Source organism: Phaethon aethereus (assembly GCF_964289735.1).
Source record: "Phaethon aethereus genome assembly, chromosome: 9".
In the NCBI taxonomy this organism is placed as follows: Eukaryota; Metazoa; Chordata; class Aves; order Phaethontiformes; family Phaethontidae; genus Phaethon; species Phaethon aethereus.
The window spans coordinates 241,596-254,351 of NC_138585.1; the positions used below are offsets into that span (position 1 = coordinate 241,596).

Consider the following 12,756-nt stretch of genomic DNA (forward strand, 5'->3'; position numbering starts at 1 on the left):
CTTTTCAGGACATGGATGTGTTTCCTTGGGGAGATTCTGCGCTTGGCATGCGTTGCCCCAGCCCTCCCGGCTAGTCTGAGTGGGGCTTTGAAAGGTCACAGGATCCAAACTGAGCAAAATTCAGTGCTGACTAGCAACCCCTTTGACTTGGTAGGAGTTGCAAAGGGTGTAAATGAAGCTAGAATTTGGCCCAAGGTGTGGAAGTTTAGACGGGGTTGGCGGAAGGGGACTGAGATGCTGGAAGGGAAATGGGTGGAGGTTGGCACCTGCACCTCTGCCTGGCTCAGCATGGCTCTGCCCCAATTCCCAAGCACATTCCTCATTTTCCAGGCCCCCAGCACGTGAAGTCAGTCATGCTGGGAGGACATTTGCTGCAATCCCAGGCACGTCTTCATCTCGTTGTGTGGGTCTCTTGCTGGTTGCCTCGTGCAATTCACCAGATGTCTGGTGGATTGTCACAGCGTGGTTGCAGGGCCACCTTCCCAGGAGGGACCTGGCCTTTTTGAGGAGCCCAGCTGGAGATGTTTTGGTGGTGCCAACATTCAGAAGCTCGGGCTCCTCATGACACCTTTACATCTCTTCATGGTCCAAGCACATTTTGACTCCACACTAACCAGTCCTTACTGTGACAGCAAGAGGCCCAGCCTGTTCCCATGACTTCCTTGCTTTGAGGAATGGGTTTCTAATGCTTTTAGGTGAAGCTAGCAGATGTCTTCCTCCTGCTCCATTGATGCCCAGAAGAAGCTCTTGTATCAGAAGAGCTCTGCTGGTGCAGGTTGTCAATGGCTTCTGCAAAGGGATGTTTTGCCCACTTTGCTTTTTGTCTGGGAGTACATGGTGACCTGAGAAACTGAGGCTGTCTGGTGTTTCTTCTTTTACACCATCTGCCTTGGAAGTAACAATGAAGAGTCACATCCTTTCTGAGGAGCAATCTGATGTCACTAGAAAGGCCAACTCACTTTCCCCACTGTTTAGCAACGAACTTAGAGCCACAGTGTAAAAGGCAGTGGCTGTGGGCATGCTGTGTGATTGTGGTAATGAACCACTAAAGATCTGGGCAAATGAGAATGCGTTCGCTCTGCTCTGTTACTGACAGAGCTGGTTTCCTTGGCTGACGTGTAGTCCTTGCTGTTAGCAGTGCTGCTGGTGGCTCTTATCCAGGATCTCTGGAGTGCAACCGCCAAGCCAGCTAAAACACAAACATCAGACTCAAGGAGCACAAAACTGAACCAGCAGCTCTTGCCCCTGATCAGTAACGGTCTTCACGATAACAAAATACATTAATGAAGGACACAGGCACGTTCCCGGGCTCCTTTTTTAAGTGGAGGATGCACTGGAAGAGAAGTTTTTCCTTTCACTGCATGTGCAATGTCTTCCCTGCCTGGCTGCCACGCATGCTACTGCAACACCCTCCTTGTCCCCCCGCCTCTGCAGAAGGCATCTTTCTGGCTCCTTGTTCAGGTCCTGTGTGTCTGAGCCGGTGTCAGCCATCATGTGAGGTTCCCATCTCCTACCTTAGCTTCTCGAGGTTTCCAGTTCCAAATCTGAGAGCTGGAGGAGCTCGGTTTGCCAAGTCTTTTGGACGTGGAGTGCTTGGGCATGAACTGGACACGGTTTCTGGGGCAGAGAGGGCGTCCCTGGCTTCTCCATCACTGGGTCACACATGCTGGTGGATGTGCCTTCGAGCTGGGTTGCCCTGGGGGGCAGGTGGTGGAAAGTCCTTCCCCACAGTGACAGAGACAACTGTTGAGAAAAGATGCAAGGCTGGGGTTCCCCACCACGTCTTTGGCCGAGGTGGTGGAGGAGAGGGTCACTTGGAGGGGGTCTAGGTGGTGATGTGAAGGGAAGACACTGCACAAGACCACTGACTACTTGTGTCTCCTTGTTTTCCACCTGGAAGAATTCCTGATAGTAGACAGAGCAGGGTCCCAGGCCTCACCATACCTGGGCAGGAGCTGAGGGGCCAGTAGAGAAGGGGAGGTCCAATACCACCAGAAGGGGTGGTGGGGCTGTCCATGTGCCATGGGTGGGACCCAGTTGCCTGGATCTGCTTCTCAGCACCAGGAGGAAGGAGCATGAAGGTTTGCCATGCAGCGGAGGAGGACCACAGATGATCCCCACTGCAGCCTGGTGGGGCAGGATGGCAGAAGCGCTTGCTACGGCAGTCTGAGGAGGCCATCCAAATCCCCCAGGTGGGTGGCTGCAGTCTGTCCCTGTCGCAGTTGAACTGCCTGGGGAATCACTGCTCTCATCGCTCCGTATGCCTTCCAGCCCAGCGACGCAGCCCTGGACCAGAAGAACACAGCCAACTTCTTCAGCGATGGCTGTACGAGGATAGGTGAGGGAGAAAGGCTTGTCTTTGAGGTTGGTTCCTTTCCATCTTGATGAGGAGGCTGGGACCCGCTGGGTTCAGGAAGGTGGGGAAAGCCCCTGGGCTCCATGGCTGGAGCTGGCAGCAGCAGGTCCTGCTGACCATGGCTGGTCTGTACAGCACGTCCAGAGGACATCAGACCTCCTGCAAGCTCTGGCAGGCGCTGCCCTGCTCGGGTGCTCAAGTCTTTTCCTTCTGCAAGATGGCCACAGTCCTCAACTCATGTTAACAGGGTTTGCTAGCCTCCTGCCTCCTGTGCTAGAAACACCCGAGCGAGGTGGCTGGCAGCCCCTTCCAGACCAAGCATGTCCTTCCCTCGACCCCTTGTTTTACTCACAAGACAATGCCCAGCCCCATGAGAGCACCATGTCCTGCCAGATAGGGACACATAGGGATGGGTCTGGGGTCTGCTGTCCTTCCTGGCCATGGGGTGGGCATAAGCTCCATTTCCTTGACACAGACTTTGCCCTGGCATGGGAAACCATCCCCTGGGAGCTGAGTGGGCAGCAGGACAGCCGTGAGAATGGAGACTTCCAGGAGAGATCTGCCACCATCCACAGGACCTGGTGGAAGAAATTTCTGGACAAGCTTCATGCTGCTGGGATCCACATGGAAAAGGTACCCTGGGACCTGACCTCAAATTTCTACCCCCTGTGATAACCACAGCCTTCCTCTGTGAATTGGGAGGAGGGATGCCACGCCGCGGGGGCCCGCACACGGTAGGGGAACCTGGACTTGCGGGCAGCTGAGCTGGAGCGTGGGGTGGGATGTGCTCCTCTCCACTGGGTCAGCTCTGCCAGGCTGATCCACACCAGTGCGGAGTCACTCTGGTGCCTCCTGCAGGGTCGTGTACTGGTGCCAGCAGCCTCATCTCCGCTGGGGTCCCCTTCTCCCAGCACATGACCCGCGTGGAGAAGAAGGTGGTGCATTACCTGCTGCTGAGCGCGCCCTGGAGCGTGCTCTGCTATTACGCCAAGGAGCTCCAGCTCCGCATGCCGCTGCAGGTGGGGGACTGTGGTGCCCAACCTCGCCAGGGATGGGGGACGGTGCCCCCAGCGCTCCTGGGCATCTCACTCTGGGTGACAGGCTGGGCAGCTGCTTGCTGTGGCTCTCTGACGGGGTTTGCAGCCTCCTTGCTTTCCAGTGGACCCAGCAGTCCCCAGTCACAGATCTTGTCCCATGCACAGCTACAGCATCCCACCTTGTTCGCCTTCTGAACTTCTCCTCCAGCATCCCATCCCCTCTTTCCCTGGCCCTTGAAGAACAGGCTCCCGTGTTCAGCACAGCCCAGGCACTGTTCCTCCCCGGCTTGGCTGCCGTCTTGCTCCCACTCCCTCCTCCTGAGACATTTCCGCTGCCCACCAGGGGCTGCCCAGACAGACCCCCAACTGGTCGCCCAGCGTGCTGCGGCGGCTGGGCATCCCCAACCTGCTGGCCCAGGAGGTTCCCAGCCAGCTGCTGGACTACTACACCTGCCCCTTCAAGGCCAACAAGCTTGCTCTGGTGAGCACCCCAAGAGGGACCATGGCAGGAGGTGGTCCTCAGCTGGCAGGCACCGTGGCGAGGGGGTGCCGCACCCCCCTGCTGAGCACTGGGCTCTGCTGAGCGGCTCCTCCACACCCTTTCAGGTTCCTGGGGAGCAGGACACCTTCTTCTCCACCACCCAGTGGCACCAAATTGTGAGCATCGGGGCCGCTGTGGCTTCTCTTCCCCAGTGCTGGGTGGGCTGTAGGGTCTGGGGGAGAAATGCTGGGAGTGGGTGTGTTGTCGTGTGTTGTCAGTCTCAACAACTGTCAAGGTCCCAGACTGGGTTGCTGTGTGCTAATAACTCCAGAAGGGATTAAAATGCTTGGGTGGAAACCCCCCTCCTGCCATTCATCATCTGAGAATCAGGCTTGGAGCTGGTAGTCAAAAAGCTGACATGGGGTGGGAACCCCTCTCCCCATCAGGGGGGATGGCTCCGTCCCCCCATCACCTCTCCTGGCGTTGCCCCGGCAGCTCTACGAGATCCTGGCCACAACACAGTATGGCCACTGCGGGGAGCGGGAGGTGAGGGTGGACCTGCTGCTGAGCAAGAACGTCGTCACCGCCGCCGTCCCCCGGGCAGCCACCCCCAGCCAGCCCCTCGCCCACCTCTGCCCCTCCCCACAGGGTCCCTACAAGCTCCGGCCGGAGAAGCTGGCTGCCGGCAGCCTCAGCCAGCGCCAAATCCTCTTCCAGTACTGGGCCAGCTGGGGGAAGTGGAGCAAGTACCAGCCGCTGGATCACGTCCGCAAGTACTTTGGGGAGAAGGTTGCTTTCTACTTCGCCGGGCTGGGTGAGTCCTGCTCCAGAGCAGCCTCTGGCCCTCGCAGGGAACGGCTCCCTCGGCCTCGGGGTGCGGGGTGAGGGGCTGCTGGTGGTGGGAGGCAGCTCCCGGATGCCCCGGGATGCTCTCCGTTTCGAAGGTGGTGAGTGGTGGCACCACTAGTCCTAAAAGGACTCCCTAGAGCCCGACGGGTACTTTGCAGCCCCAGGTCCATGCTCAGGGTCTCCAAAGCCTGCGTGGTTTTAGGCTGGTGCTATGCTGGTGTCATCCTCGGTGGCTGGAGCCGTTCTTGGCTCGGTGGCCATGGTGGAGGCCTGCAGGACTCATGCTCCCCATCCCCGCTGTCCCAAGGCTTCTACGCAGGGTGGCTCTTGCCTGCCGTGGTGGTGGGCATGGTGGTGCTCATCGCAGGCATTTTCCTGATGTTCAATGACATACCTTCGTAAGCGCCCTGACCGACCTCCTCGCCCCTTCCCCAGGGCCGCATGCCCCGTGCGCCCAGGGCGGTGGGGAGGAGGGCAGGGGGGTGCCTGCACCCTGGCGTGCTGGCGCTGCCAGGGCTCGACCACAGCACTCGGTGCAAAACTGCTGATGAATGGTCCAACAGGGAGAGGTGGGAAAGGCTGAGCCCTACAGGCTGCTGGCTGCTCTGTCCTTGCCCGTAGGCAGGAGATCTGCGCGAGCGAAGAGCAGTACGGGATATGTCCCCTCTGCAAGACCTGTCCGTACTGGCAGCTCTCCAAAATCTGCATGGCAAGGTCGGGTGGAGATGCGTGTTCATGGTGAGGTTGGGTGGAGATCTTCATCCCAACACTAGCTCATGCTGCCCCAGTTCACCTCCCTCCTTCAGCCCCTGCTGCCCCGGCCCTTCCTCTTCCACCCATCTTCCACCCCTTCCTCCCCAGTGAAGGCTCCCAGGCAGCCCCTTCCACCTTCCCTCCCTGCCTCTCCCACGGCTTGGGGACACCGAGGACCTGGCATTTGCCACAGCAGCTGTGCAGAGGGCAGCCCCCACCACCCTGGTCTCCTGCCTGTCCCTCAGCCCCACTCTGCCCACAGGCAGGATGGCTTTTTGACCATGGTGGAACCATCTTTTTCAGCATCTTCCCTGTGGGCAGTGCTGTTCCTGGAGTTCTGGAAGCGGACCAAGGCATCCCTGGCTCACCACTGGGACTGCTCCGAGTTCAAGGACATCGAGGTGGGGTCTGACCCTCTGCAGCGCCTCCCGAAACTGCATAGACCAAAGCCATCGGGCGCCGCTGATGCCTTTCCCCCTCTTTCCCAGGAGTGGCCGTGACCCCAGTTCATGGCCATGGCTCCCATGATGATAATAAACCCTATAACGGGGGCGGAGGAGCCGTATTTCCCCAAGCGCAGCCACCTCCACCGGATTTTGGCTGCTTTGACGGTCATTATAGGGATGGTAAGATTGCGAGAGCTGGAGCAGCATCTGCCCAGTATCCACCCTGGGGCAGTGGGACATGGTGGGATGGGATCGGTTTGGGGTAAGAGCATGGGTTAAGCTGGGGATGAACATGGGTGTCCCTGGCCCATGGTGGAACCTGTGGCTCTCCGCTGGCTCAGCCCGCACTCCGCTGCGCGCAGGCTCAGCTGCCCGCCCTGGGAACGCTCCTGGGATTCATAGTGCCCTGGTGGGTTGTTGGTGGAGTTCTCCTTCCCAACACAAGCTGCTCATACCCCATGCGCTGTGTTTGCAGATTGCCATAGTGGTGATGTTCGTGGTCTCCATTATCCTCTACCAGGTAGTGGTCGCCATCCTCTCCAGCTCGGAGTACTTCTGGTTTGTGGCATTGGTAAGAGGTGGCCAGAGCCACTCCTGGAGCTGCTTCACTTGCTGGGCTTCCTCGCCACCCTCCGTGCTCTGTGTGTTTCTTCTCCCTCTAGGCATCCTGCATTGCCAGTATCACCGGCTCGGTGGTGAATCTCATCTTCATCCTCATCCTTGCCAAGATCTATATTTCCCTGGCTCATTTCCTCACGAAGTGGGCTAAGCTGGTGAGGGTCCTGCAAGCTGGACGGTGACAGGAGGGAGAGGTCAGTAAGGGCAGAACATCAAACCCAGCGAGCTCTAGCTTAATTTTTGCTTGAGCTTTTCTGGGGGTTTTTGATGAAAATATTCAAGCTGACTTTTGAGGTCTGGGGGAGAAAAGCACGTGGGGTATTTTTGTTGTATTTAATGAGACACAAAACCTGTTTGTACTGAGCAGAGGGATATTATTTTTTGGTGCAAAGCAGATGAGCATCTCCAGGCACTGCACGAGTGGCAGGTGCCTTCATGGGTACCACAGCAGGTCTGGGGACCCCGGGCTGCAGGGGGTTGGTTAGAATCAAGCGATGTGGGGTGACTTCTGCAAGGATGTGGAAAAGCATCCTGGTGCAGTGTAGGGCCACGTCCCCGTGCTTCCCCCTGGCTGAGACGCACCGCACCCAGACCACGTACGAGGACACTTTCACCCTCCAAGTGTTCATCTTCCAGTTTGTCACCTTCTACTCCTCTCCCATTTACATCGCCTTCTTCAAGGGCAAGTAAGGCCTTTGTGGGGAGCACCCTCGTGGCCTCCGGGCTTTGCTGCTGGGGAGTGCTGCTGCCATCACGGGCAAGGAGTGCCGCGGCGGGGGGGACCAGAGAGCAGGAGCACGCACAGGGCCACGGGACACCCGGGAACGAGGGCAGTGCCCACCTGCTGAGCGCTCACTGGGCTGCTGGCCCCAGTCTGGGACTGGGGGACCCTCTCTCTCAGAGTCACCTGCCAACAGCCCTTTTGTCCCTCTTGGTGAGGGAGAAGAGGGCTCTGGGTGAACCAGAAAAAGCCCTTCCATCCCCAGGGCTGCTCCGGACGCATCCCTGGGCTCGGCGCCTGGGGTCCCGCTCATGCTCTGCCGTGGCTCCCGCAGGTTCGTTGGCTACCCTGGGAACTGCCTGAGCTTTCTGGGGGTCCGCAACGAGGAGGTGAATGCCGGGTGGGAGAGACACTGTGCCTGCCGCCCCAGCCGGTGAGTGCTGCTGCAGGGATGCCTTCCCATGCTTGGGGTCCTCCCACCCCTGTGTGCTGGACCCCACAGGCTGAGGGTCCCTCTCTCCCCGCAGTGCAGCCCAGGCGGGTGCTTCATCGAGCTGGTGCAGGAGCTGCTAGTCATCATGGTGGGGAAGCAGATCATCAACAACGTGCAGGAGGTGGCCATCCCATGAGTACGCCGTGGCTCACCAGGGCCATCGCGCGCCTCCAAGCCTGCGCGGCGTGGGGGCTTTGGGGCTCCACTGAGGAAGCGTTGAGCAGTGCCGGCTGGCTGCAGTGGGGGACACGGCCCCTCTCGTCTCCCCAGGAAGCTGAAGTGCTGGTGGCACAAGCACAAGCTCCTCTCCACAAAGAAGGTGGGTGAGGAGTCGGTCCTGACAGAGCAGGCGCCCTGGGTGATGGACCACCAGCTGCTGGTGTTCAAGGGGCTGTTTGACGAGTACCTGGAGATGGGTAGGGACCGGAGGGCTGACGCACCAGGAGAGAGAAAGCTGGCGGGGAGAGGCAGGAGCTGCCAGAGGAAGGGACCAGCCGCAGGAGCTTTCACCCTGAGCATCCCACCGGTGCTGGAGGAGGAAGGGCTGCCCTGCTCCCCATGGGATAGAGCTGTGAGATGCCGTCCCTCAGCCTGTCCCTCCCTGCTCCTCTTCCTCCCAGTCCTGCAGTTCAGCTTCATCACCATCTTTGTGGCAGCCTGTCCCCTGGCACCCCTCTTTGCCCTGCTCAACAACTGGGTGGAGATCTGTCTGGATGCCCAGAAGTTTGGCTGTGACTACTGGCGGCCCGTGGCCAAGCGGGTGCAGGGCATCGGCATCTGGTTCTCCATCCTGGAGACCATCGCTCACCTGGCTGTCATCAGCAATGTACGCCGGGCAGGCGGGTGGTGAGGGGGCTGCGAACAGCATAGGGGAATTAGGGGGAAAAACTAATTTGGCTGCTGCAGGGTGGGTCCACCTTTGCAGAAGGCGCAGCTCCGGCTACAGGCAGTGGGAAGCCGTCACCCTCCGGGGCATGTGGCCCTGCCTGGGTTTACACTGAGGGGTGAGAGCAGGGCACAGCGCCATGAGCAGCAGAGCAGCATTCGTGTCTGGTTTGTCAGGCTGAGGGCAAGGAGAGGTGGAAAGCCACCTCAGGAGCACAGGGCACGGAGAAGGTCCTGCTGGTGGGGCTGGGGCATCCCCTGTCTGTGGGACCTGCTGCAGCACATCATCTCCCTGCTCCCAGGCCTTCCTCATCGCCTTCACCTCTGGTTTCCTGCCCCGCATGTACTAGGAGGACATCCACAAGAGCAGCCTGCGCGGCTATATGTGAGCTTCACCTTGGCACATGCACCGTGGGACTTTGTCCTGCAGAGCAACACCATGTGCAGGCGGGAGCCCCCCTCCCCACCTGGCTCCTCTCCTCGTTTGCTTAGGCTTGGATTTGCTTTTCTCTGCCGCTGCCACAGTCAACGTTTTGTTCAGCACAGCAGCCTTTAGCCAGGTCCAGGTTGTCCATCTGCTTTCCTGAGGTCCTCAGGCCCTTGCCCAGCCCAGGCTGAGCACGTGTGTGTGTGTGCACCCACAGGTGGGGTAGTGTGGGGGGTGGTTTGCCCGGCCTGACATGGTGCTGGAGCAAAAGCTCCCCGAGTTGTGGAAGGAGGGGCTTTTGCAAAGGAGAAAGTCCCCTGGGGCCGGGCTGCCTGTAGCCGCCCAGGTTGCGGCTGAGGCTGGTCGAGGGCTGGTTTGGCTGCGCTCCAGCGCGCCGGGCTGGGGGCCGCGGTCAGAGAGCACCCGCAGCAATGCGCAACGGGGACGCCCGCCGTGCAGCGGACAGAGGCGGCAACGGCCGCACTTTGCTCCCACAGATACAGAGCGTTTAGGGACCGGGACGGCAACTTGACCTTGACTTACTGGCCATACGCTTGGGCTTCATCGTCGTGTTCGAGGTACCAGCTGCTGAGCCTCGCAGGGTGGCCCAGGGCTCGCTGCTGGGGTGGGGCATGAGGACCTGCCCCTCGGCCAACCTCCGCGTTCCCACTCACTTCCAGCACATGGTTTTCTCTATCGGACGCGTGATTGCGTGGCTGGTACCTGACGTTCCTGAGGCTGTGGAGGTCAAGGTGAAGCGTGAATGGTACCTGGCCAAGGAGGCCCTGGCTGAGAATAAGGTGGGCTGCGGCAGCTCTTTCATCTCCTCCTTTAAAGCCTTTTTTGCTTTAAACTCGCTCAGAGGCACAGGCAAGCAGAAGGCAGGCCTGTAAGGAGCTGCAGCAGCTCCTACTAGTGCAAACACCGGCTCCTTTTTCTGTGGCTCAGGTCCTTTTGGAGAGACGGGACACAAGCAGCACGGATCTGGGCGCAGGCAGGGACTGGGAAACGGAGCAGTTTGCCAGCAGCTGAGTGCCGCAGTGTGTCCCGAGGCCCATGGCATGGCGCCGGGACTGCTGCCAACCGGCTCCTCCTCGGAGCTGCAGGGCAGCAGGCGTGCCTACCCTGCCTCCGGCACGTTTGGGGATGGCTACTGCTAAAGGTGGGGGGGGGATACAGCTGGCTCTGGGTGTTTGTCCAAGCTCGTTGGTGCTACTGCAAGGTCACCCTGCTGCATAAATGACCTGGCACGGAGCAAATTAAAGGAGGCTGGCCATGCCACGTCCCTGGGCCGTGCTCAGCTAGCACGGGGCAGCGCCTGCCCACAGCAACTGTACGGCTGCTCAGTGCAGCCGCAGCTCCCTTGCTTGGGGCAAGCGAAGGTAGGGCTACGGCCTCCTGCTCCTCCTGCCTCCAACCTCTTCTGGACGCAACCGTGTTGGAGGGTTTGCTCCTGCCAGTGCCAGCAGGTATAGCGGGAACGGCTGGGCTGCTGCTGGGAGGGGGAGAGCGATGGAGACACCGGGGAAACTTGAGAGGCGTGCTGTGACCCTCCAATGCGGCAGCCCTCGAGCCAGCCTTCGCCCATCAGACAGCAGGAGCTTGGCCCCGGCTGGTGCGTGCTGTGCAGCGGTGCCCATTCCAGGAGGCAGAAGAGAGGCTCTGGTCATGGAGGGACCATGGCTGGTGCCTCCCTCTCCTTGCCTACGCTGGCAGCGCCCCCAGCCCCACCTCTCTGGGTGCGAGCAGGTCGGTGCCTCCCCATGAGGAGGGTGCAGCCTCTGCTGCTGCCCAGCACTGCTTTCGCCTCCCTCGACCCAGCGCTTGCTGTGCAAGTCCTGCCACAGCAAGGGCATCGCCGCAGCAGCGGCTCACACATGCAAGCTGAAACTCCTCAAACCAGGCTAAATCCAGACAAGAAAGGGCTGCCTTGGATCTCAACCCACGAGTACAAATAATATCCACGACACTCCAAGCTGTTTCAGGTTTTATTTTAGAATTTATAAAATTCCAGTGTCATCCATACTCATGAGCCTTTTTACATGTTTGCATATAGTCTCCAAATTCCAAAGTTAAGGCCAAGGGATCATTGCTATGGAAACGTACAATATGGAAGACGTCAGAGAGGAAATGGACACATGCCACAGTCTGCTGCGGGAGGAGGGTGCTGGGGGGGACAGTACTAGGTACAATCACTTCATGACCTTCTTTAGAGTGGAGGGCCGGGCTACGGGGCACGAGCCCAGTCGGTGGTGCCCCAAATGTAACTCAAGCCTAGCTGTGCAACTGGTGAGGGCACGGGGGGCATAAAGAGGAAGAGGGGGGGCGCAGGCTTGGTGACATAGGACAGACCTAAGCTGCAGGGGTAATAACCATTTTCTGACAGATGCAGGTGGGAGGGTGTCACCCTAGTTCTGTCTGACCCCCCCATCTCCCGTGCTGGACGCAAGGCCACCCTGTCCTTTGGGGGCAGCCAGATGCCCTGCAACGGGCCCTGGCCAGCTTCAGTCATTTCTCAAACTTTAAGGAGAGCATTGTGAGGTTTTGGTTCAACTTCTGCATAGCAGCCTCTTCCAAGAAGAGCTAGCACGGGAAGGAGAAGAGTCGGTGCATCAGGCCTGCCAGGCAGAGGGAAAGGCAAGAATGCTGTGCTCAGCTTGCCAGTTTTGGGCCTTTGCTCCATAAGCAGCACTAGAGAAGAGAGGCTAGGGACTCCTGCTGGTCCAAGAGCTGAAGCAGCTGGGATCAAGGAATGGCTCAGACCACAATCTCTGTAGGACTGAGGCAGGGGAAGGAGGGAACACAGAAACCCCACGCTCCCTGACTCCCTCCACAAAGACGTGGTTTTCCTCTTACTGGCTGGAGGAGCTTGGACACAGCCCCCTTCGAGCAAGCCATGGCAGGGCCTAGGTGCAAGCGGCCCAGAGTAGAGCATGGATCACCCTCTACTGCCCATACGATGGAGGCCTCGTGGAGGGCTCAACGCACCACGCCATCAGCCCCCGATGCCATCAGAGCAGAAGCCTGACTCACAATCTCTGCAGCCAAGGGCTGCGGCAAGGCTGCACCTATGGCCTTGGGGCCGAGCCCTGTTATAGCTCAACAAGCAGTCCTATACTTCTCTCCAATTCACAGCTGGCCTCATCGTCACTGCACTCGGCTTCCCTCCAGAGGAGCTCCCACAGCCACTCGGAGACAAAAGGCTCCTCTTGCTTCTCCTCCATGCTTCTGCTCTGGGTTCCAGGGCAAGAGCTGGAACAGCTGCTTACACTGTGAGGCCACCATCGTACTGACTTTTGAGGTAGAAAGAAGGCAATAGTAATAGGTGTCCCAACCGCTCATGCCTAGATGCTGCAGTGCTAGCAGAGAACTACAGCTTCTCGAGGCTGTACTTCCCACCAGCTGGGAAGCTGGTGTACATGCCACCGCAGCAACCTTGGCTGACCCGAATCTGTCCCATCCAGTAATATTGTCATGCGCTGGCTCGCCTGCCTGCTCACGCTGTTGGGAAGGGTGAACGAGGGAACGCAGGGAATTAGGAGCGGGGTCTGTCATCACGCGCTGGAAGACTCATCAAGCGTGCAGGCTGGGGCTGTGCTTGGTGTGGCACAGGGGCGGGCTCCTGCACCCGGAGGTGTTTACCTGACCAGGGTAGCCATACATTGTTCTGGTCCCTTCCATCTCTGCTGC

General features: G+C 59.2%; 1 protein-coding gene across 1 annotated transcript; it reads left to right on the top strand.

The window, feature by feature from the left end:
- Window positions 1–2,088: 2,088 nt before the first annotated feature.
- Window positions 2,089–10,098, top strand: ANO7 (anoctamin 7; the record flags this gene model as incomplete). The annotated part of the gene is given in 27 exon segments (XM_082003321.1): window positions 2,089–2,196; window positions 2,272–2,338; window positions 2,832–2,989; window positions 3,268–3,375; window positions 3,737–3,874; window positions 4,000–4,050; window positions 4,370–4,688; window positions 5,031–5,121; window positions 5,345–5,442; window positions 5,743–5,785; window positions 5,787–5,877; window positions 5,965–5,973; window positions 5,977–6,102; window positions 6,398–6,493; window positions 6,585–6,689; window positions 7,117–7,226; window positions 7,596–7,650; window positions 7,789–7,886; window positions 8,025–8,170; window positions 8,375–8,580; window positions 8,942–8,986; window positions 8,990–9,019; window positions 9,022–9,086; window positions 9,564–9,610; window positions 9,613–9,644; window positions 9,747–9,866; window positions 10,015–10,098. Coding segments are annotated over 27 exon segments (2,646 nt in total).
- Between the last annotated feature and the right edge of the window lie 2,658 nt (window positions 10,099–12,756).